Below are 24457 nucleotides of genomic sequence, written 5' to 3' on the forward strand. Positions count from 1 at the left end.
TTTCTATCTATATAAACTTCCAATGCCCTCTTGAATATGTCATTTGAACCTGCCTCAATCATATTTCTAGGCAATGCATTCCATACCCTAACTACTCACTGTGTGGAAAGGATTTTTCTCATAATGCATTCTCCTGTTGAAAATCAATTTAAATCTGTGTCTCTGGTTCTTGATCCTTTTATGAGCAGGAACAATTTCACCCTATCTACTCTGTCCAGCCCCCTTCTGGTTTTGAAAATGTCTAACCAGATCTCCTCTCAGCTGTCTTCTCCAATGTCTTTAATCTATCCTCAAAACTGAAGTTCCTCATCCCTGAATTCTTCCTTGTAAGTTGCTTTTGCACTCTCTCCAATGGTTTACATCACTTCTACAATGTGCCAATCAGCTGCGCCCTCATTCTTCAAAAGTTATAGGCTCAACCTGTTCTGTCTCTCTTCATAAAATAAGCCTTGCATCACAAGAATGAGATGAGTGATTTTTTGCTGAACTGCACCTTACTCAATTATATCAGTCTTAAATAATTAACATGATTATTTGGTTAAGAATGGTCAGAAAAATCAGACTTGTTTGCCTCAGGATTTTCTGCTCAATCATTTAAAGACAAGATGAAAATCATGAATGAACCATTGGTGCCCATTTGTTTAAATGTTGCCAACTGAGCCTGACCTCTCACATCTGGATGTAGAAAAAGAAAACCTCTGCTAGCCCTCACACACACTTATCGATTGTGATGGTCAAACAAAACTTCATTTAGTTGTTCCCTGCAAATGAGAGATTTTAGTCTTGATCATGTTACATTGCGTCTCACAACACACCAAATTTCGGATTCAGATTTGTAGTATTTGAGAAGGGGAAGGCTGTGCAATGTCAACCTCTTGAATGGTGAGTGTGCAATCAGTTTCAGAAAAAAAAAGGAGAGTGGTCAAAGTAAATCATTCATAAGAGGAATGAAATGAAAGGACACAACCAAAGCATGCCATTGACACACATCACTGAAATAAAACAGCAGATTAACCTTTCTGATATGGAATGAAACTTGCATGTTCATTAAATGCTAAAAGATGATGGGGGGTTGGGAGATGGTGGTGAGCTAAGGGACGGGCAGGGTTAAGGTATGGTGGGGGAGGGATAATATTGGGACCATGGCTTGAGTCCTGCCAATGCATCACTGATCAAGAAAATTCACCACAAATCTTAAATTGAATCACCAAGCCCTGGGAATGATATCAGGAGGGTGAAGTGGGAAGACTTGACCTTTGTTTTAAGTTATGCTCTCAGTGCCTATTTCACATTAGAAATGACTGATTATCCCACACTGAAACAGAGGAATATGGGAGCAGGAGAAGACCAATCTGTCTCTCACTGTCCATCATTGATCATCTACCTCAACACCATAATCCTGTGCTGTCTCTAAATTGCTTGACAGCTTTGATATTAGAAATCATTTGGTCTCTGGCTTGAAGACTGTCATTGACTGAGCTTCCACAGCCCTCTGGAGTAGAGGATTCCAAAGATTCACCACCAGCTTCTCATCTCAATCCTTAATAGCTTGCCTTTCAGACTGGTGTTCCCTGGTTCTGGGAGCCCACAGACAATCTTTTCTGCACTGACCCTGTCAAGCACTGTCAGAATTTTGTCTGCCTCTATGAGATCATCTGTCAGTCTTCTCAAACTCCCCAAAACACAAGCTCCTCAATATCTCCTCACAGGACAGTCCCACCATCCCAGAAATCAATCTGGTAGACTGTCAGGAGGGAGAGTTTGTAGCATCACCACCTCCAGATCAGCAGCTCCAGATTCAGTTCCACAATGGGACTTGTTGGCTTTGGAAGGTGCATCCATAACATGGCCAATCAAGTTGCCTGTAAATCTTGCCAGCACAGCTAATGGTAAAAGCAGGAGAGGCTGCTGGCCGGCCATGATGTCATTGGCAAACCACAGCAGCAGTTTGCAAACCGTAACAATGGACAAGTGCAATATAAGTTCATGGCTATTAAAGCCCCCTGAGAGTATAGTGTCTGAAGAGACAAGATGTTAGGGAAGAGGACTGTATATAATGCCTACAAATGGAAGCAAGACTGCCCTCGGAACAAATTAAGTTTTTTTTCAAAAGTTTTAAAATACACCAGATATTATAGTTGCAGAACAGCATCAAATCGGTTTAAGTGGCAAAGTGGATTGACTCTAGTCCAGGTGTAGTTAAAAAGAATGATCAGGAGGTCAGCCAATAAAATCTGTCTGTGGATGTGGACACAGAAACACAGGGGTAGAGATTACCATCTTGGACGAAGAGGTGGACAAAGCCAGAGAGCTGAGGGTCCACGTTGACATTCACCAGATAGGGGAACATCTGAATCATACGCCTTTCCTAGAAGACAAATTTACAAACAAACTATGATGTTTTTTGTTACATTTCTTTGACAACAGCATTTTCCAAGCCCTCAAATTCTACCACCTTGAACATCAATATTGATTACATGGCCTGTGAGCATTCTTTCCCCAGTCCTGCTCACTGCTTCTTTCCTGTTCATTCCTCCCCTCACTCAATAACCCTCCCTCTCACCTTCTCACTCCAGCTTACTGCTTGTCTCCTACTCACTGCTTCCTTCTCGTCTGATCAAACACAGCACCTCAAACACAGGAATGGGTAGTTCAAGAAGGGGACTGAACAAGCTTTAGATCTGAAGCAGTTTGGTAAGGAAATTTGAAACTTATTTAAAATACCTTGGGTTCTGTAATTGCTTTTAAGAATGTTCGAATAGACTTTAAAGAGCTTGTATCAATTAGAAAGTGATCAGTTTTAATTTTTTTAGATAATAAAAAAACTGGAACATGTTACATGATTACCCCTGAACTGGAAGTGGTACCAATAGGAAGGAAGCTACCATCCAAAGAACATTGGCTGGCACACTCAAAGGAGAACTGGAGGCAAAAGGTGATCAGCACACAGGAGACTTGGAAGCAGTGCTTGAGTGCGCTAAGGTTGCAAGCTTGGAAGATTATGTGAATAGCATACCAGAAGTACCCAATGGGGTAATTATTAGCTGGCAGGTCGAAAAGGAATCCTGAAAAGCTACACTATTATGATTGTCATGACCCAAGGGGGAGAAATTTTGGAATACTACAATTTCAGTCTACCTGCTACAGGAAACTTGCTGTAAAACTTGAAAGTGCTCAGAAAACATTTACAACGATGTTGCCAGGGTGGGAAGGTTTGAGCTATAGGGAGAGACTGAGTAGGGGCTATTTTCCCCGGACAATCAGAGGCGGAGGGGTAACCTTATGGGGCGGCATGGTGGCTCAGTGGTTAGCACTGCTGCCTCACAGCGCCAGAGACCCGGGTGCGATTCCAGCTTTGGGTGACTGTGTGGAGCTTGCACATTCTCCCCGTGACTTTGTGGGTTTCCTTTGGGTGCTCCAGTTTCCTCCCACAATTCAAAGACGTGCAGGTCAGGTGAATTGGCCATGTTAGTCAGGGTTTAAAAAAAGGTAGGGGAATAGGTCTGGGTGGGTTACCGTTTGGAGGGTCAGTGTGAACTTGTTGGGCCAAAGGGGCTATTTCCATATTGTAGGGAATCTAATTTAAGGTCATAGAGATATGACTTGCTGATGAATTCATGTTAGTCTCGGGACTAAAATGGACTGCAGTAGGCAGCTCTCCATAAGTGTTTCAAGGTAAACTAGGAATGGGCCATAAATATTGACACAACCAACGTCATCCACATCTCATTGGGTGAATTTTAAAAAACTTCTCAGTGTAAGGAAAAAACAGCATATTGTGGAATAGAACAGCTGCTGCCATCAATTTTGCATGTAGCCGTGTAAGAATGTCTTTATCGAATTGACAATTTAAAATGGCATTTATCCTCTATTTGAAGAATCATCTTCTTTTTAATTTGTCTTTAATTTGCTTTGGTCCTGATTTGTATTAGGAAAAACCACAAAACGTGATACAGTAAGTTTTGCTATAACATGGAGTTCCATTCACGTGCAATCCAATGTTGTAAGAAAATCATGTAATAGCAGCACCATTTAAACTAATGGGGCCGGAATCTCATTATAACCAATACTTTAAAAGTTCACGCTATAGAAACAGTGTGCCCAATTCATCCATCGCATTATAGCGAATTCGCATGAACAAAACATGCTTTATAGCAGAACGACCTGTATCTTGTTGGTAATTTTTTCATGGAGTAATTGTTTGGTAGATGGCACTATTTTACTTTATTGGTCTCCCATGGGAATCAGAATAACGCCTTCTGACACTCAGTTAAATGTGAATAATAAATGTTGTCCAGGCCAGAGAGGTGCACAAATAAATCAAATCATGAATTATTCAAGAAGGCTGGAATAAATTGGCATTGCCAAGCACATTCTCGTGATTCACTTGTCTATAAAAAAAACAAAACAACTGCTGAAATGAAGACAGGTGTGCTGCATTATGAATGGTTTCTTTATACTTGCGCTGTGCTTCAGACTTCTGGTCTCTCAACACACACATCCCTTTGGGTACAAAGCTTCCTCTGCGGAAGGGATCCAGCAGGTGGAGCTATTTTATTGATATTTGATTTATTTGAATTATTGAGACTTCCACTCTTCCAGCTCAAATTTATATCATTTTATTTCTTAAAATGATAATTGTCCTGTCTGAGCCCTGGCATTAACTTTTTGACAGACGACCCCATTTTGATTTTTTTTTTCCTTATCCATTCTTGAAGCCAAACAGTCAGGGCAGGCGGGGACAAGGTAGGACTAATAAATTAAACTGCATTTATTTCAATGCAAGGGGCCTCACAGGGAAGGCAGATGAACTCAGGGCATGGTTAGGAACATGGGACTGGGATGTCATAGCAATTACAGAAACATCGTTCAGGGATGGGCAGGAGTGGCAACTTAATGTTCCAGGATACAAATACTACAGGAAGGATAGAAAGGGAGGCAAGAGAAGAGGGGGAGCGGCATTTTTGATAAGGGGTAGCATTACAGCTGTACTGAGGGAGGACATTCCCGGAAATACATCCAGGGAAGTTATTTGGGTGGAACTGAGAAATAAGAAAGGGATGATCACCTTATTGAGATTGTATTATATACCCCCTAATAGTCAGAGGGAAATTGAGAAACAAACTTGTAAGGAGATCTCAGCTATCTGTAAGAATAATAGGGTGGTTATGGTAGGGGATTTTAACTTTCCAAACATCGACTGGGACTGCCACTGTGTTAAGGGTTTAAATGGAGAGGAATTTCTTAAGTGTGTACAAGACAATTTTCTGATTCAGTATGTGGATGTACCTACTAGAGAAGGTGCAAAACTTGACCTACTCTTGGGAAATAAGGCAGGGCAGGTGACTGAGGTGTCAGTGGGGGAGCACTTTGGGGCCAGCGACCATAATTCCATTCGTTTTAAAATAGCGATGGAAAAGGATAGATCAGATCTAAAAGTTGAAGTTCTAAATTGGAGAAAGGCCAATTTTGACGGTATTAGGCAAGAACTTTCAAAAGTTGATTGGAGGCAGATGTTCGCAGGTAAAGGGACGGCTGGAAAATGGGAAGCCTTCAGAAATGAGATAACAAGAATCCAGAGAAAGTATATTTCCATCAGGGTGAAAGGGTAGGCTGGTAGGTATAGGGAATGCTGGATGACTAAAGAAATTGAGGGTTTGGTTAAAAAAAAGAAGGAAGCATATGTCAGGTACAGACAGGATAGATCGAGTGAATCCTTAGAAGAGTATAAAGGAAATAGGAGTATACTTAAGAGGGAAATCAGGAGGGCAAAACGGGGACATGAGATAGCTTTGGCAAATAGAATTAAGGAGAATCCAAAGGGTTTTTACAAATATATTAAGGACAAAAGGGTAACTAGGGAGAGAATAAGGCTCCTCAAAGATCAGTAAGGTGGCCTTTGTGTGGAGCCACAGAAAATGGGGGAGATACTAAATGAATATTTTGCATCAGTATTTACTGTGGAAAAGGATATGGAAGATAAAGACTGTAAAGAAATAGATGGCGACATCTTGCAAAATGTCCAGATTACAGAGGAGGAATTGCTGGATGTCTTGAAATGGTTAAAGGTGGATAAATACCTAGGACCTGATCAGGTGTACCCTAGAACTCTGTGGGAAGCTAGAGAAGTGATTGCTGGGTCTCTTGCTGAAATACTCATATCATCGATAGTCACAGGTGAGGTGCCGGAAGACTGGAAGTTGGCAAACATGGTGCTACTGTTTAAGAAGGGCGGTAAAGACAAGCCAGGGAACTATAGACCGGTGAGCCTGACTTCAGTGGTGGGCAAGTTGTTGGAGGGAATCCTGAGGGACAGGATGTACATGTATTTAGAAAGGCAAGGACTGATTAGGGATAGTCAACATGGCTTTGTGTGTGGGAAATCATGTCTCACAAACTTGATTGAGTTTTTTGAAGTAACAAAGAAGATTGATGAGGGCAGAACAGTAGATGTGATCTATATGGACTTCAGTAAGGCGTTTGACAAGGTTCCCCATGGGAGACTGATTAGCAAGGTTAGATCTCATGGAATACAGGGAGAACTAGCCATTTGGATACAGAACTGGCTCAAAGGTTGAAGACAGAGGGTGGTGGTGGAGGGTTGTTTTTCAGACTGGAGGCCCGTGACCAATGGAGTGCCACAAGGATCGGTGCTGGGTCCTCGACTTTTTTACATTTACATAAATAATTTGGATGCGAGCATAAGAGGTACAGTTAGTAAGTTCGCAGATGACACCAAAATTGGAGGGTTACCTCAGATTACAACAGGATCTGGACCAGATGGGCCAATGAGCTGAGAAGTGGCAGATGGAGTTTAATTCAGATAAATGCGAGGTGCTGCATTTTTGGAAAGCAGATCTTAGCAGGACTTACACCTTAATGGTAAGGACCTAGGGAGTGTTGCTGAACAAAGAGACCTTGGAGTGCAGGTTCATAGCTCCTTGAAAGTGGAGTCTCAGGTAGGTAGGATAATGAAGAAGGTGTTTGGTATGCTTTCCTTTATTGGTCAGAGTATTGAGTACAGGAGTTGGGAGGTCATGCTGTGGCTGTACACATTCACTGAACCATTCAGTGTAGGTCAACCCAACAGGGAGGGATCTTTATTCATTCACAGGATGTGGATAGCATTGACAAGCCCTATACTGACTGACATTGGTTAGGCCACTGTTGGAATATTACGTGCAATTCTGGCCTCCATCCTATTGGAAAGATGTTGTGAAACTTGAAAGGGTTCAGAAAAGATTTACAAGGATGTTGCCAGGGTTGGAGGATTTGAGTTATAGAGAGAGGCTGAACAGGCTGGGGCTATTTTCCCTGGAGCGTCGGAGGCTGAGGGGTGACCTTATAGAGGTTTACAAAATCATGAGGGGCATGGATAGGATAAATAGGCAAAGTCTTTTCTTTGGGGTTGGGGAGTCCAGAACTAGAGGGCATAGGTTTAGGGTGAGAGGGGAAAGATATAAAAGAGACCTAAGGGGCAACGTTTGCACGCAGACGGTGGTACGTGTATGGAATGAGCTGCCAGAGGAAGTGGTGGAAGCTGGTACAATTGCAAGAGGCATTTGGATGGGTATATGAATAGGAAGGGTTTGGAGGGATATGGGCCGGGTGCTGGCAGGTGGGACTAGATTGGGTTGGAATATCTGTTCGGCATGGACAGGTTGGACCGGAGGGTCTGCTTCCATGCTGTACATCTCTATGACTCTATGAAGTATGGGTGTGACAGGCTGGATCAGCATTTATTTCCCATCCCTAACTGCCCTGGAGATGGCGGTGGTGAGCTGACTCTTGAACCATTCAGTCTAGGTCAACCCAACAGGGAGGGATCTTTATTCATTCACAGGATGTGGATAGCATTGACAAGCCCAATACTGACTGACAATAGACAAAGAAAAGAACTGCAGATGCTGGAAGTCAGAAACCAGTTCTGGAGAAGGGTCACTGGATCCGAAACATTAACTTTGCTTTCTCTCCACAGTTGATGCTGAGTTTTCCCATGCAATTTCTGATTCGTTACTGACTGGCAATCCCTTATTTCCTTGCCAGATTATTTGAGAGCATGTTTACGAATGGAGCACCTTGTGTGGGTCTGGAGTCTCACACCTGGCAGAAGATTTCCGTCTGTGAAGTAGACCCAATGTTGTGGTTCTGTTCGCCGAGCTGGGAATTTGTCTTGCAAACGTTTCGTCCCCTGTCTAGGTGATATCCTCAGTGCTTGGGAGCCTCCTGTGAATCGCTTCTGTGCTGTTTCCTCCAGCATTTATAACCACTACAAATGCCGGAGGAAAGATCACAGAAGCGCTTCACAGGAGGCTCCCAAGCACTGAGGATGTCACCTAGACAGGAGACAAAACGTCTGCAACACAAATTCCCGGCTCGGTGAACAGAACCACAACAACAAGCACCTGAGCTACAAATCTTCTCCCAAACTTTGAGTAGACCCAATGGTTTATTTTAATGCCAATCCAGTAATGAAGTGCTCATGTGTATCTGTGCTCACTTTATATTCCAAATGTACTCACTAACTCCTCAGCTACCATAGTGGGACTTGAATAACCTGATTACTAGACCATTAACAAAGCCATGATATTTAATGCTCACCATTCATGTAGGTTGTGATTACAAAATAAGCAGCCTTATGAAAACTCAGTTTCTGACTCATCAAATATTTTATCTTGCGTATATTACATGCATGTTGCAATATTTAAGAAAACAAATGTAACAACTATTTGATTAAAAAGAAACAGAAAACACTGAAATACTTAGTAGATCAGGCAACATCTGTGGAAAGAGATACCCAGTTCAGGTTTTAGATCTGTTACCTTTGAGTTCTGATAAAATATCATTGAACTGATCTTTCTCTTTCTACAGATCTTCCCTAACCTGCCGAGTGTTACCAGAATTTTCTGCTTTTGTTTCAGATTTCCAGCATATGTAGTGCCTTGTTTATGTGCTGGTAATAATCTCGGCCAATTGGCAGTCCTACATATTATACAGTGCACACTGTTTTGCTCATTCTAACCTGGGTTAGAGTTTTGTATTTCTGTTCCCATTCTTGCTGTGCCTTCTCGAGTTGCTCCTCCCAAGAAGTCTGAATCTCTGCCATCTGCCGTTCATTCTCAGCCAGTGACTGTCGTAACTCTTCTAGTGAGAAAAGGCAGCATGATATTACAATAAAGTTTTGAAATGTTAAGGTGGAAAAATGAGGTGTTTGCAAAGGAGCTGCGATATTAGGATTTGGCTGCAAGGATGGAGGGGGAGATGCCATTAAGAAGAGTGGTTATCACCACTTCCTATAAGTCTTCCTCACATCCACCCTACACCCCCATTCACAGTCCCCACCAGTGAACCCTATCTGTCTGTTGCTTTTAGTTAAATGGACTTCAGCATTTGTAAGCTTTTCAAGCCAATGCGTCAGAGTGAAGGTTAAACAAATTTAAAAATTAAAGCTTTTACATTCTGCTGGACTAACTGCAGACACGTACTCATTTCTTCCTCTACTCTTAGTCCAGTATTCCTAATCTTGGTGATCGTTGACCGCAGCTTGGCGTTCTCTGCCCTCAGCTCCAGTATGAGTCTTTCTGTTGGATTTTCATTTATCACCGCCTTGTTCCGGATGTTCTTAGTCCTGTGGCCATGAAGTTGGGAAAGGGTGAAAATGGGTTAGTCATGATCACATTGCCTGAAAATTACATTTACAAACTCATGATGCTCGTGTTAAAGCAGAAATGTCCTGGAAAAATATGTGCCCCTTCCCACCGTCCTCTCTGATCCATTGAGGTAAATCAGGAGGAAGAAGATGGAACAAAAGAAGAAAGTTCCACAAGGTAAGAAGGGACACATCCTGAGTAACATTAAATGGGAAACCTATTTTTACAAAAGACCATGTGGTACTCAGTGATTTGATTCAATAACTTGAGCAGTGGCATGAGTATCTGCTGTGGCTCAGCAGGGAGCATGCTCACCTCAAAGTTAGATAGTTGTCAGTTCAGGCCTAGTCCAAAAACTGAGAGGGTGCTGCACTGTTTTGCTAAGGGTAATATTCAAGCTGAGATGCTTTCTGGCCTCTGAACCTCCCAATATTATTTTGAAGTCAAGCAGGGAATTTCTCCCTGGTGTTCTGGCCCATACTCTTCCGTTTGATCAACATTACCTGAATCAAAAATTAGAATATCTGGTTCTCGTTGTATTTCTGCTTGTGGTGTAGAAATTGGCTTCTACATTTCCTGAATCACAACAGCATCTCCACGTGAACAGTATATCAGTGACTGTAAAGTGCTTTGGGAAATCTCAAGACCAGTAAATATGAATGTCAGTGAAATTTCCTGTTTTGTTCCCCCTCTAAAATCCCATTATGTTTACCTTTCAGCGTAACGTAATGTTGAAAGTGTTTCCTCGTAGCAGATGTCAGCTGGACTGACTGTCGCAATCTGTAAAATAATTCTCAATTCAGATAGAAAGCTGTACTCTGGATATGACACTTATCAAGTTGTGGGGTGGCAGAGCTGAGAAGAGATCACTAGTTGTACATCAGCCCCTCAACTCCACCATCTCCTATTGTGAAATATAAAAGTCAGGGGACATGAGCACCATTGGCAAGGTAAGAATTTGTTGCCCATCCTTAATTGCCCTTGAGAAGGGTGGAGGTGAGCCACTCTCTAGAACTGTTGTGGTGTAGACACAGCCATAGTGCTGTAAGTGTGGGGTTCAGGTGCATTAGAAATTGGTGGGAATCAACTTGTACACCAAATATGTGCGAATCACCGTCTGCTCTCAGTAAGGTATATCTTGAACTCCTGTGTATCTCAACACTGTCACAGGGAGGTATTTAAAATATAGGGTGGAGTAATTTCCCTGGCAATGTATTCAACAATACAATGGGAGTAATTGGCTAATGTAAAAAGTGAAGCTATCATATTCTTACCAAACCATAGTGCTGCTCCCTCATTAGAGAGAGAGAGACAGAGATAAATGATTGGTGGTAGTTTAACCTGAGGGTCACCACACCGCAGGTGAGGGGAAAGATTGAGAAGATGGCATCTTCAATGTAATCTCAGCAAGTGTAGGAACTGAGCTCATGCTGCTGACATTACTCTGCATTGCAAACCAGCTGTCCAGCTAACTGACCCTCATTGCTAATACAATGTGAAGCCAAAGTTTTGTTTGATGTCATGTACAGTATTCTTGTATACTATGCCTCCTCATCTGCCAAATGCACAATGAAGCATTTACTATTTTAGCTTTGTCGCTTGTATTGATTTTTATTGATTTTGCCCCATTTAAATGTCATTGATATCTGGGAATTTCCTTGGATCCAAACTGAAGGAATGCTGACAATAAGATGAGGAACACAGTGGAACACATTTTTAGGCAGCGCATACATGTGGGAATCAGGTTGGGATTTGCTTATAAATTAACAAGGTACAACAGGTAACTAGGAGCATGACTGATTTGCAAAGGTAATCCCTTCCTTGGCATTTCTGGCCTTTATTTTATGTAAATGGTGAATGTCGCCACTATCATTAGGGGGACATGACTTGGTCGTCACAGAGCTACAAGACCCAACTCAATGTGTAGGAGACTCAAATTGAATACTCTTAAATAGACTGGTCCGGCCTGTGGTTAATCTAATTGTGTGGTTACCAGTAAATGCTGCACTAAGAAAATTTCACACAAGATTTTGTTTATCGGATTTACTACCACTCAGACACATGGGCTGGGATTATATTCCAGAGTCAAATATCCAGGTCGTGATCCTGGAATTGCAGATGCCGCGATCCTGAAGGCAATTATACAGCAAAGGCAACCAATTAAGAGACTATGTCAGCCCCAAATAAATTAAGGACAGAGGCAGATTCCAAGAGGCTGCAGGGGTTCAGACTCTGCTGAGAAATTGTTTGCTGCCAGGGATCTCACTCCCAAAGCCCTTCAATGAGCAAACTTAACGCAAAAGATACAGCAAGGAGGCTCAGCCTGGAAATGAAGAGAGAGAGAGAGAAATGATTGAAAGTTGACCCTCTTCACACTTGCCTGTTGAATAGTTTTGTCAGAGCACACATCACAATTTTCTAATTGAGCATTTACCATCCTCGTCTTACTGTTTCCTCCCAGAGCTGATTGCAGTAGTTTGGTCAGTGTGGAGTTTCTATATGGCACATGCAACACCCTCTTCCCCATGGCTATTTCTGCTAAAGCACTAGGGGAAAAAAAACATAGAATATGTGAAACTTTGAATTAGAATTAGCTTTATTGTCACATGTACTCAAATGACTATAATGAACAGTGTACAGGACGTCACGTACGGCCCCATCTCAGGTACAAAGGTACCTGGGTACAGATTCTTAAGTACAAATTCTGAGGGAAAATAATTAGAAAAAGAAATAAATATTTTGTTCGATAAACACGATGTGGAGGTGTAGGTGTTGGACTGGGTTGGTACCTAGGTACAGATTCTTAAAGTACATATTCTTAGGGGGAAAAAAATTAGAAAAATAAAGAAATAAAAGTTTTGTTCCATAAACACGATGTGGAGGCGCAGGTGTTGGACTGGGATGGACAAAGTCAGAAGTCACACAACACCTGGTTATAGTCCAACAGGTTTATTTGAAAAGTCCAAGCTTCCAGAGCACTGATGCAGGAGCCGCGCTCCGAAAGCTTGTGATTTCAAATAAACCTGCTGAACTACAACCTGGTGTGATGTGACTTCTGACTTCAACAAACATACCATCTGTACTGAGCAACGTAAACCAGGAGGGAATACAACCGTGTAGTGGTTACATTACAATAATCCAAAGGCCTGGACTAACAATTTCAGGGAATGCAAATTCAAATCCCACCATCATAGTTTAAAAGTCTGAAAATGTAAATGAAAAGCTGGAATGCAGGAAGATTGCCATAAAGCAGTTGGATTGTTGTGTAAATTTATCCAGTACACTATCCCATGACAGAAGAAAACCTATTGAACTTACCCAGTCTGGCTTAAAATCAACTCCAATCCCGTATTGATTCTAAACTCTCTCTGAAGTAGCTGAGAAAGCCACTCAGTTTAAGAATGAGAAATAAATATTATCATTGCCAGCAAACTGAGTGTATTAAATAAAAAGCAAGGGCCCCACAATTCATTTCCTGGACTAATTTAACTCAGTTTGTTGCAGTTGTAATTGGGAATAGATAATGATAGATATTTAATTCTAATCATAGAAATAGAGTTATAGATTTGAATGGGATACATACAAACGTTGTGATAACATGCAGAATAATATTGTCTTTCATTAAGTTGTCATTCTCTTGTACATGCTATTTTATTCTATCCCATTTCTGACTCACCTAGAAAGAGTGAACAGGCTGGGCTGGAGAAAGTGAGGACTACAGATGCTGGAGATCAAAGTCGAGCGTGTGGTGCTGGAAAAGCACAGCAGCTTGACCTGTCCATCACCTTTCCCGCCATCTGTTCCCGCCATCTGTTCCGCCCACTTCTCCGACCTATCACCTTCTCCCCCACCTGTTGCATTCTCAGCTCCTTTCCCTCGACCCCACCCCTCCCATTTATCTCTTAGCCCCCGGCCTCATTCCTGATGAAGGGCTTATGCCTGAAATGACGAATTGCCTGCTCCCCAGATGCTGCCTGACCAGCTGTGCTTTTCAAGCACACTCTCGACTCTGGGGCTCTTAGTCTGTGGTATAAAGTCTGTCAATATTGTGAAGGTAGCTAATAGGATAAATACACAGAAGTTATTCCATTTGTTGAGACTAATCCAAAATGGGGCTATAAATAAAAATTATTGATAATTCCAATAAGAATTTCAAGAGGACTTTATTTATCCGGAGAGTGGATAGATTGTGGAAATCGAAACTACACTGAGCTGTTGAGGCAAGTCACAAATGGGGAACTGAATGCATACATGAAAGAAAAACATTGAAACAGTGCAAATAGGAGCAGGCGTAGGCCATTCAGCCCTTCAAACCTGTTCCATCATTCAAGATGATCATCCAACTCAGTTCCCTGTTCCTGCTATCTCCCCATATCCGCTGATCCTTTTAGCCTAAGAATTACATTTATCTTCATCTTGAAAACATCCAATGTTTTGGTTTCAACCACTTGTTATGGCAGAGAATTCCACAGGCTCACCACTCTCTGTATGAAAAAATTTCTCCTCATCTCAGTCCTAAATGGCCTACCAGGGACTGTGACCCCTGGCTCTTGAGGTTAGCACTGCTGCCTCACAATGCCAGGGACCCGGGTCCGATTCTAACCTCGGACGACTGTCTGAGTGGAGTTTGCATGTTTTCCCCATGTCTATGTGAGTTTCCTCCCACAATCCAAAGATGTACAGGTTAGGTGAATTGGCCATGCTAAATTGTCCATAGTGTTTAGGTGAGATGCATTCGTTGGGAAAATGGGTCTGGGTAGGATGCTCTTTGGAAGGTTGGTGTTGGCTGATTGGCCTGTTTCTGTAGGGATTCCATGAAAACTTCTATGGACTCCCAATCATTGGGAACATTCTTCCTGTGTAACCTTGTTAGAATTTTATTGGTTTCTGAGGGATTCACCCCTCATTCTTCTAAATGCCACTGAACATAGCCCTAACCAATCTAGGGAAGTTTCAGTAGAGTTAGATCATGGTAGTTGTTGGTATGTAACTTGATATTTGTAACAATGTGAACTGTCAGGATGGGTGCAGGAGGTCACCATCTTTGTGGTGTCAGCTCTGAATAGTTATGTCACAAACCTTCATGCATCTTTGCAGCACGCAGCCCTTATTGTCCAGATAAATGTTTATAAAGGTATTTATTTTATCTTCAACACATTTATTTTTTCTTACAGAATGTGTCTCTGCTACAGTTAACAGATGAAAACCATTGTCATTGCTGAATAAATTGGTAAATTAATCTGTCTCAATTCTGACAGTTCAATGATAACATAACATTCTTTTCTTGGGCTGAATGTCTTGATTAAAATGGATAAAGATTTCAGCTAGTACAACACCTGAAAAAGGAAGGTTAGTTGATATATTTCATTGCCCCAACCCTTCCTTTTCACCACAACTCCATTGCCATCCACACAAGATCATTAGTCAGACTAGATAATCCTTATCAAAAGAACAAGAACAGAAAGTTCTGGAAACACTCTCCAAGTCAATACAGAAGATAAGGAAACTGCTGAGACATCAATTGGAATTTTAGACATTATATTGGGAAAGGTGAATGGGAATAAGAACAAGAAATATTGGCACTAATTCAAAATAGGATTATTACTTTCACAAGTTTGCTGCTAGTGTCCTTCATGGACCATTGATCAAGTGTAAACAATTTGAAAGCAGGCAAAGGGTTACGTTTGAGGTAAGTGTCATCTACAATCAGGCACTAGGGAAAACTTTATGTAGAACCTTGTATAGAATTTACAGCACAGCAAAAGGCCGGTCAGCTGAAGTGGTCTATGCTGGGAGTTATGGTCCATGCAGGCTGGCTTCCACCCAACATGTTTGGAGAGTCTAAGCTGAGCCAGTGTACATGATGACTCCTGCAATTAACTATAGTGTCCTGGGAGACAAAGGAACAAGGGCCTTTTTTCCTGTTTGCTGACTAACCAGAAGAAATTGGCAGTAAACATAAACCAACAGGTCCACTAAACCTACTTGTTACAATTTCAACACTTCCTCCCTCTCTCATTCTGCTCCTTCCCAGAGATCTCTGCTGACTATATGTAAAAGGATGAAGCGAAACTGTGAAGCTTCCAAAAATTAAACAATCTGCCAGGACTTATATAAATAATAGAATTTGTACAGTGTGGGAGAAAGCCATTTGGTCCGCTGACCCTCCAAAGAACATCCCACCCAGGCCCAACCCCTTTCCCTGTAACCTTGCATTGTCTGTGGCTAATCCACCTAGCATGCACATCTTTGAACCATAGGGAGAAAGCAGGTCACCCACATGGATACAGGAAGAATGTACAATCTCCACACAGTCAGTCACCCAAGGCTGGACTTGAACCTAGGTCCCTGGTGCTATGAGGCAGCAATGCTAACCACTGAGTTACTGTGTGCTGACCCATTAAAAAAAGGGCAAAATATCGTAATGCTCCAAACTGCAAATGAGGATCTTGTTCTGAGGAAGAAGCAAAATTGATAACATCATATTAAAACACATTACCATAATGTTTTATGTTAAAACAAAACCATACGCACAGTATCCCCATTATTACTTGCATTCAGTGAGGTATTATTGAATGCATTCTGTTAACTCTTTAGTTTTTTTTAGATCAGATTAGATTCCCTACAATGTGGAAACAGGCCCTTCGGCCCAACAAGTCCACACCAACCCTCCGAAGAGCAGCCCACCCAGACCCATTCCCCTCTGACTAATGCACCTAACACTATGGACAACTTAGCACGGCCAATTCACCTAACCTGCACATCTTTAGACTGTGGGAGGAAACCCACGCAGTCACGGGGAGAACATGCAAACTCCACACAGACAGTTGCCCAAGGCAGGAATTGAACCCAGGTCCGTGGTGCTGTGAGGCAGCAGTGTTAACCACTGACCACTGTGCCGCTCTACTTCTTGCCATTTAAAATTCAAACAACATAGTCATTTAATTATTACTCCATATGTTCAGCATATACTTCAATGCACCCAGCCAAATTTCCCTGGATCTGTGTTTCCGATGACTGTCTCTGCTGTCTCATCTTTGAAGAATTTTATTATTTCTTACACAGAAAATGAAGGTGAGGAGATGTCCAACAGAGATGCAAAGAGATGGATACAAAATCACACCGTGACTTTACTCCCTAAAGTCTGAAGACATTATTTTTTGAAGAAGAGAAATTTAAATTGGAGGGTTAAATTTGCATAACATCAACTTGTTCCACTGCTCCACATGCATTTTAAGTTTGCTTTCAGGGCTGTCCCACCTGATGACGTTGCCCAACGTAGTTAAGCTGAGATTGATAGCAGTTCCCTCTCTCAGCCGGTCTCCCTCAGAACCAGAGGATTTCTGCCTTTCACTGCCAGCCAAATCTACCAAATTGATGTCAGACTGTTTCGTGAGGTGGTCTTTTAAAAATACCTGTGTGAAAGAATATCAGCAAAAGAAGTGATATGTGTTCTATGGTCTTCAGGTTAACTAATCAACTGTGTTTTTACCTTTTTAACTGTACCATTGACCAATTTTTCTGAATGAGAAAAGATAGTGAAGAATGCATTTGGTATGCTTTCCTTTATTGGTCAGAGTATTGAGTACAGGAGTTAGGAGGTCATGGTGTGGCTGTACAGGACATTGGTTAGGCCACTGTTGAAATACTGCGTGCAATTCTGGTCTCCCTCCTATAGGAACGATGTTGTGAAACGATTGAAAGGGTTCAGAAAAGACTTATAAGGAAGTTGCCAAGGTTGGAGAGTTTGAGCTAGAGGGAGAGGTTGAAAAGACTGGGGCTACTTTTCCTGGAGTCGGAGAGGCTGAGGGCTGAGGGCTGACCTGATTTATAAAATCATGGGGAGCATGGATAGGGTAAACAGGCAAAGTCTTTTTCCTGGGTTGGGGGAGTCCAAAACTAGAGGGCATAGGTTTAAGGTGAGAGGGGAAAGATTTAAAAGAGACCTAAGGGACAATTTATTGCAGAGGGTGGTATGTGTCTGGAATGAGCTGCCAGAGAAAGTGGTAGAGGCTGGTACAATTGCAACATTTAAAAGGCATCTGGATGGGTACATGAACAGGAAGGGTTTGGAGGGAGAATGGACCAAATGCTGGCAATGGGACTAGATTGGTTGGGATATCTGGTCGGCACGGACAAGTTGGATCAAAGGGTTGGTATCCATGCTGTACATCTCTATGACTGTCTGACTCTAAAAAGTATTGTCCTTATCCTATGTTGCTATTTTAAAACTAACTAAAAATGTTTGGCAATCATTTGGAATACAACAGCAAGAGAATCTATTAAACTTATCATCATTATAATCATAGTATACAGTTGGATAAAAACTCCCCTATTCAGATGGCAATGTCCAATTTCTGTCTAGCGGTAGTTCTCAACATGGGTGACCATTCTAATACACTTCACATTGGCCTCTTTCCTTGCACTATCTCGAAAACTGAGCTCATCTAAAACCTGAGCTCCTGTTCATGCATGTGCTGTGCTGATTCCAGGTTAAGCAACACATCACCTTTAAAACTATTGCCTTGTTCTCCAATCCTGACATGGCCTCAGCTCTCCTCTAAGTTTCTAACCTTCTTTTGTCTTCCACAGCCTCTGCACTACTCCAATTCTTTCCTTTTGTGTGGCCTGGATTTTTGTTGAGTCACCACTGACGATTATGCCTTCAGCTGTCTAGACCATGAGCCTCCCTGTCTCTTTTTCTCTATCTCCCTCCCACATATTTTTACTGATTCATTTCTCTAGTCTGTCCATAAAACCAAATGCTTGCATTCCAGGTCTCATTCTAGTAAATCTCCTCTGCACCCTTGCTAAGGAATTGACATCTCTCCTATACTCTGGTTTCCAAAATTGGTCATGATCATAGAATAACACAGCAGGGGAGATCACTTGGCCTATTGTGCTTGTGTTGGCTCTTTGAAAGAGTTATCTAATCAGACCTACTCCTCTGCTCCTTATCTGTAGGTCTATAATATTTTCCAATTCAGCCTGAGCAAACACACTAAGGTCTTTGCTCCTGTCACATGCGATCCTGTTCTAAGCTAAATGTCTATCCAGCTCCCCCTTAGATTTGCCAGTTTGCTGCGTCTTCCACAGCTTGTTCTGCATTCCATACTCTCAAGTGAATTCATCGAAAACTTACTTCTCTAATTTGTCGTTTGTAAGAACTATCATTTTCAAATTGCTTGTTTGTCCCAGCATAGTCTTTTTGAACATGTTGGTACTTTCGCACTGGGATAAGGGCACAGTTCCAACAACAAATCTGACGATTTGCTCAAGTGACTTGTTAGACATTTGACACTATAAAAGCAAGTCCCAACATTCAAACTGGGGACCTATTCTCAGTTTTATTTATCAATCAATTTTTTAATACAATATCCTTATGTTTGAACTCCATACCTGTGTTTGTAACAATCCTGTATCTTTAAAATACACCCATTTTCACCTTCCATCATTTTATCTGTATTGCCTTTCTTCATTCTCCCAATGAAAGTGAACTACCTCAAACTTTTTGGTATTAAATATTACCTGCCAGCTGTGTAGCACTTTTACTACTTAATGTCCTCCCAAAGTTTGTTACTTTCTTCTTCACTATTTACTAAGTTTCTGAGTTCTGTGTTGTTTACAGTCTTTGAAATTATGTGCTGTACAATTAAGTCCAGTTTATCAATGTAATTGTAAACTTTGCTGAAGTGAATTAAATGAGTCATGGTTATTAACAAACAGTGTCACCACACTGACTGCTGTTGATCATTACCTGTTTGAATCGGATGGTGGTGATCAAGTGTGAACGACTGCTGACTGCGTTGATGCTGGTGGACCTTGTGATTCTCTTTGTATTGCCTTCCTTCAGCAACTGTTGGATTTGCTCATAGCTTTCACAAGGCACCAACGTTTGATTTTCCACATAGAAGCCCCTTTGGGGGCTTTCTCGCACTTTTAGATCTCTAGGCTGTTTACTCTCGGCTAACAAGTCTACCACCTAGGAAGCAAATTGGTTTTAGATGCAGTAAAAATGTGTCTCTCAATTGACCCTTACGACAATTGGCACCGTGAAACATCAGACTGAAATGAATCCCAACATTACAGTAATAAATCAGCACAATTGTTAACAATGCCCAAGTAAGTTTTACCATTTAAATGGAAATCATAATGTTAAAAGTGACTTACTGCTTTGAAGAATTGCAAACCATCGCCTGTGATTGATTGAAATTATCAAACTTGCTTGTCCTCTAATTCTCTCAAGTCCCTTTGTCCTGTTTAGTTGACCTCAATTCTTTCCCATCACTATAAAGGTCCTGCCTTCTTGACCTTGCCCTTCACTAGAGACATACTGACCCTCAGGCTAAATTCATCACGAGTCATCTCTCTCTAATAAGAGAGCAGCTTATGGTCCTCTGAGACTAAGGAAACTAGTGGTTTTTCCTGTCTATTTTTAATATTTTTGTTACTTATTTTGACTTAACCCCTTTTATTTTCATTCCTCTTTGGCTCACATCCTCATCCTTGTGATTGTTTTCTGTTTCAGTGTTAAGAGTAGTATTTATTGAAAACAAAACTTTCCATTGGTTATAAGTATGTTTAAAAGATCAGTTTTCATCTAATGCAAAGCTTGGCTTGTGGAGATGTATCTGATCACAGCCATAAGCTGCCCAGTCTTCACTGTTTCTATGTGATTATCTCCAGCCACACAATATCCAAGGCAATTCTATGGATTAGAACCAGAAACCCCTTTTAATAAACTAGCTCAAGTACTTGCTGAAAAATAATAATTAAACAATACCGTATCCTTGCATTATAAGTACATCTCAACATATTTTGTCAGTTTCAGTAAAGTAAATAAAATGCTATTTTACAATATGAGTTAATAAAATGTTCAGTTATATAAAAAAGCTTTGATTGGCAAGATCTTCAACATCATTCTTTAGAAGTAGCCTTTTTCTCACACTAATGTATTATTGACTTAAAGTGTACATTCATACTGTTGGTCTGAAAGTGGACAATATTTCATCTATATCCCAGTAGGAAGGAAAAATGACCTTTTCGTTGTAGATTTCCAACATGCTGAAATAAATCTGAAAAAGAAAAGAAATTGAGTTGGATCTTTAATGCCAAGTTACATTCAATAAAATCACCCTACATTCATAACACCGAGAGACTGTGGAACATTACTACATGGTAATCCAGAAGTCTAGGATAATGCTTGAAGGACATGGATTCACCACTCAGACGCTGGTTTGAAACAAATTGAAACTGCAGTACTGGATACCATGACAACTATCGCTGATTACAGTAAAAACCCATTTGGTTCATTTTGGGGAATGAAATCGACCATTCTTAACACAGGTCTGGCCTACCTGTGACTCCAAACCCCATAGCAATGTGGTTGATTCCAAACAACCATCCGAAATGACCCAGCAAGCCACTCAGTTCAAGGGCAATTAGGAATGATTGATAAATGCTGATCTAGCATGTGATGAACACTTTCCATGAAAGAATAGATTAAAAATAAAGACATCTCTGCCTTATATAATTTGTCAATGGAAATCATTCCACATTCCAGACTGATTGACATTTCAGTGTCAACTACCATTCAGTTAGTAACCATACACTACCATCAAAACATTCGGTAATCAAAGGCTTAATAATAACTGAAGCCAATTATAATCAAAAAATCAATTTAGAGATTTGGATTACCTCAGGACAAAGAACAAAGCATAAACAAAGAATGAATTATCACTAAAACCTAATACTGAATTATTGCTTTCATTTTATTCAAAAATACTAGGCAAGGTTCATAATATTTACCAGTTAAGTTTTCTCTTGAATGAATTTCCTGGCTCATATGTAGTTTAATTGAGCTGTTACATGATCCTATTTACGTGTGAAAAAGTGATGTAAATTTATCAACCAGCAACTACACACGCATTTGGACAATGTGATCTGCCAAGTCATTTAGTCACTAGGTAGAGTACAGCCAATACATTGTTCACTGTTGTTGGGCCCAATCAAAACAAGAAACTGCATAATATATTTGTGGGCGGCATGGTGGCACAGTGGTTAGCACTGCTGTCTCACAGCGCCAGAGACCCAGGTTCAATTCCTGCCTCAGGCAACAGACTGTGTGGAGTTTGCACATTCTCCCCATGTCTGCGTGGGTTTCCTCCGGGTGCTTCGGTTTCCTCCCACAGTCCAAAAATGTGCAGGTCAGGTGAATTGGCCATGCTAAATTGCCCGTAGTGCTAGGTGTAGGGGATTGGGTCTGGGTGGGTGTGCTTCGGTGGGTTGGTGTGGACTTGTTGGGCTGAAGGGCCTGTTTCCACACTAAGTAATCTAATCTAATATTCTGAATACATCATACTCCTATTGCATATGGTCATCTGGAGGATACACATTGTCTTCCACCTGTCATGTCTCAGGAAGTTTTCAAATACATCTTCCTCTTGTGTTCCTCTCCCATTTAGATTTTTTTTAAATCTGTGTGCTGTTCTGTTGTCCCTGCAATGACCCTTCCTAATATCATTCTCACTGCACTCTTCCCTCAGTTCTTTCCCATTGCTGCAACAATCATGGTGTCCTAATTTTTCTCACCCTTCAATCCCATTATATGTACCTTTTTGAGTAAGATTCTACCACTCATATCTCATCATGATCGAGGGCTTTTGCCCGAAGCATCGATTTTCCTGCTCCTCAGATGCTGCCTGACCTGCTGTGCTTTTCCAGCCCCATTCTAATCTAGACTCAATGTGGTAAGCCTTTTTTTAAAAATTACATCTTGATCTTTCAAGATCTTTACTTCATAGTAACTCTTCTCTAGCTTTGGGTGTTTTCACTTTATTTCTCCTTCTGTTGTCCCTCAGGTTCAAGGATAGAGTCATAGAGTCATAGAGATGTACAGCATGGAAACAGACCCTTCGGTCCAACCCGTCCATGCCGACCAGATATCCCAACCCAATCTAGTCCCACCTCCCAGCACCTGGCCCATATCCCTTCAAACCTTTCCTCTTCATATACACATCTAGATGCCTTTTAAATGTTGCAATCATACTAGCCTCCACCACTTCCTCTGGCAGCTCATTCCATACATGTACCACCTGCTGCGTGAAAAATTTGTCCCATAGGTCTCTTTTATATCTTTCCCCTCTCACCCTAACCCTATGCCCTTTAGTTCTAGACTCCCAGGGAAGAGACTTTGCCTATTTACCCAATCCATGCCCCTTATAATTTTATAAACCTCTATAAGGTCACCCCTCAGCCTCCGATGCTTCAATGAAAACAGCCCTAGCTTATTCAACCTCTCCCTATAGCTCAAATCCTCCAACCATGGCAACATCTTTGTAAATCTTTTCTGAACCCTTTCAAGTTTCACAACATCCTTGCGATAGGAAGGAGACCAGAAATGCATGCAATATTCCAAAATTCAGGAGTGGGTCTGCAGGAATTGAATAGTCCAACCCTGAAGCAGCAGACTCTGCCAAGTGTGGGGAGGTAGTGTTTGATGAAGCATTAGGGTTAAGAACACTCTGGATTCTGCCTACTCTTTCTTGCTGCCTATCCCCATTACCCTACATTTCCCATAGCTGATCCACCTAGCCTAAACACCATTGGACCAAGGAGAAAACCCACACAGACACAGGGGAGAATATGCAAACTCCATGCAGACAGTTGCCCCAGGCTGGGATCAAACCCAGGTCTCTGGTGCTAGAAGGCAGCATGTTAGCCACTAAGCCACTGTGCCTCACCAGACAGAGGCTGTTGACAGAGCTGAAGGTCTTTGTAAGATTGGAGAAGGCCAAATACAGTGGCAAAACTCAGTATAGAATTTAAAATGCTTCTTGATAAAACTAAGTTAATTTTGAATATCTTATCTCACTTTGTCTCTGTTTGGGATTTCTATATATTTATTCATTTTAACCATTGTAAGGTCAATCCTGCAAGACCCTAATTTTCAATTTAATTCATTAATCTGGGGGAGACTTGTTCTCTGAGACCAAAGACTGTTAGCATTTATTCAGTTAACTGAAGTGAGTTTAATGTGGGAGAACCTCTTTGCTATTAATACATTTAGTGAATTATCCCAGACAATGTAATTGATTCTATTTACAGAATGTGTATTTTCAGGTTGAAGACTAAATTTACTTCAGTTAATTTAGGGATAGCCTCTATTTGAACATTCGGTTGTAATTTTTGCTGCCACCAAGAAGTTATTATTGAATTAATTAACCTTAGAAAATGTGCCTTCTGCTTCCTCCCAGTCTTACTTTGGTTCTCCTGAGCCTGTTCTATCTTCATTAGCTCCACAGTTCCTCCTTTACACTCCCAATCATTTTCCATTTACTTCTCCCACTTAAACTATTATGTGTTTTACCTATTGTTAGGGTGTGGACATCACTAGCATGGCCAGCTCATGCAGTCTAACCATTACGTCCACTCAGAAGGTGGGATGGGGAACTATTTTCTTGAATCCCTAATAATGATTTATTACAATTTCAGACTTGGTCACTCAACAGTCCTCAGTGGTCATGTGTGCCTACAATGTCCTTAGAGTCTCTTTACCTCCATAGCTCACTACATTCAGATTCTGCATTCTCTGGTCCTCCATATCAATTGTTCCATGAACACGTACTGACGGCCATTTTGTAGGATAGAACTTGAGTAATGCTTAAAAAAAGGACACATTTTGTTGAAGCTTTCATTTTGCAATCATCAGACCAAGAATTACTCCGAAACCCAATGTAAGATTGTCACTCAGGCTTGCAGCGTGATGTTCTGGGAGATACATATGTTATTGTAAAAACAGAAAGAAC

At 41.3% G+C, this 24457-nt stretch overlaps 1 protein-coding gene across 1 annotated transcript in view; it reads right to left on the reverse strand.

The window, feature by feature from the left end:
• The window catches only part of kif28 (kinesin family member 28), a 64755-nt gene that overhangs the window by 27300 nt on the left and 12998 nt on the right, over positions 1-24457 (reverse strand). The window contains exons 4-11 of the mRNA XM_072580158.1: positions 20690-20725; positions 19408-19632; positions 16911-17065; positions 12085-12196; positions 10363-10430; positions 9486-9628; positions 9023-9144; positions 2278-2368 (exon numbers count right to left, since the gene is read on the reverse strand). Coding sequence (XP_072436259.1) covers positions 2278-2368; positions 9023-9144; positions 9486-9628; positions 10363-10430; positions 12085-12196; positions 16911-17065; positions 19408-19632; positions 20690-20725 — 952 coding nt within the window. The remainder of the gene's footprint in view (positions 1-2277; positions 2369-9022; positions 9145-9485; positions 9629-10362; positions 10431-12084; positions 12197-16910; positions 17066-19407; positions 19633-20689; positions 20726-24457) is intronic.

This window comes from Chiloscyllium punctatum, chromosome 11 (assembly GCF_047496795.1).
Source record: "Chiloscyllium punctatum isolate Juve2018m chromosome 11, sChiPun1.3, whole genome shotgun sequence".
NCBI lineage: Eukaryota > Metazoa > Chordata > Chondrichthyes > Orectolobiformes > Hemiscylliidae > Chiloscyllium > Chiloscyllium punctatum.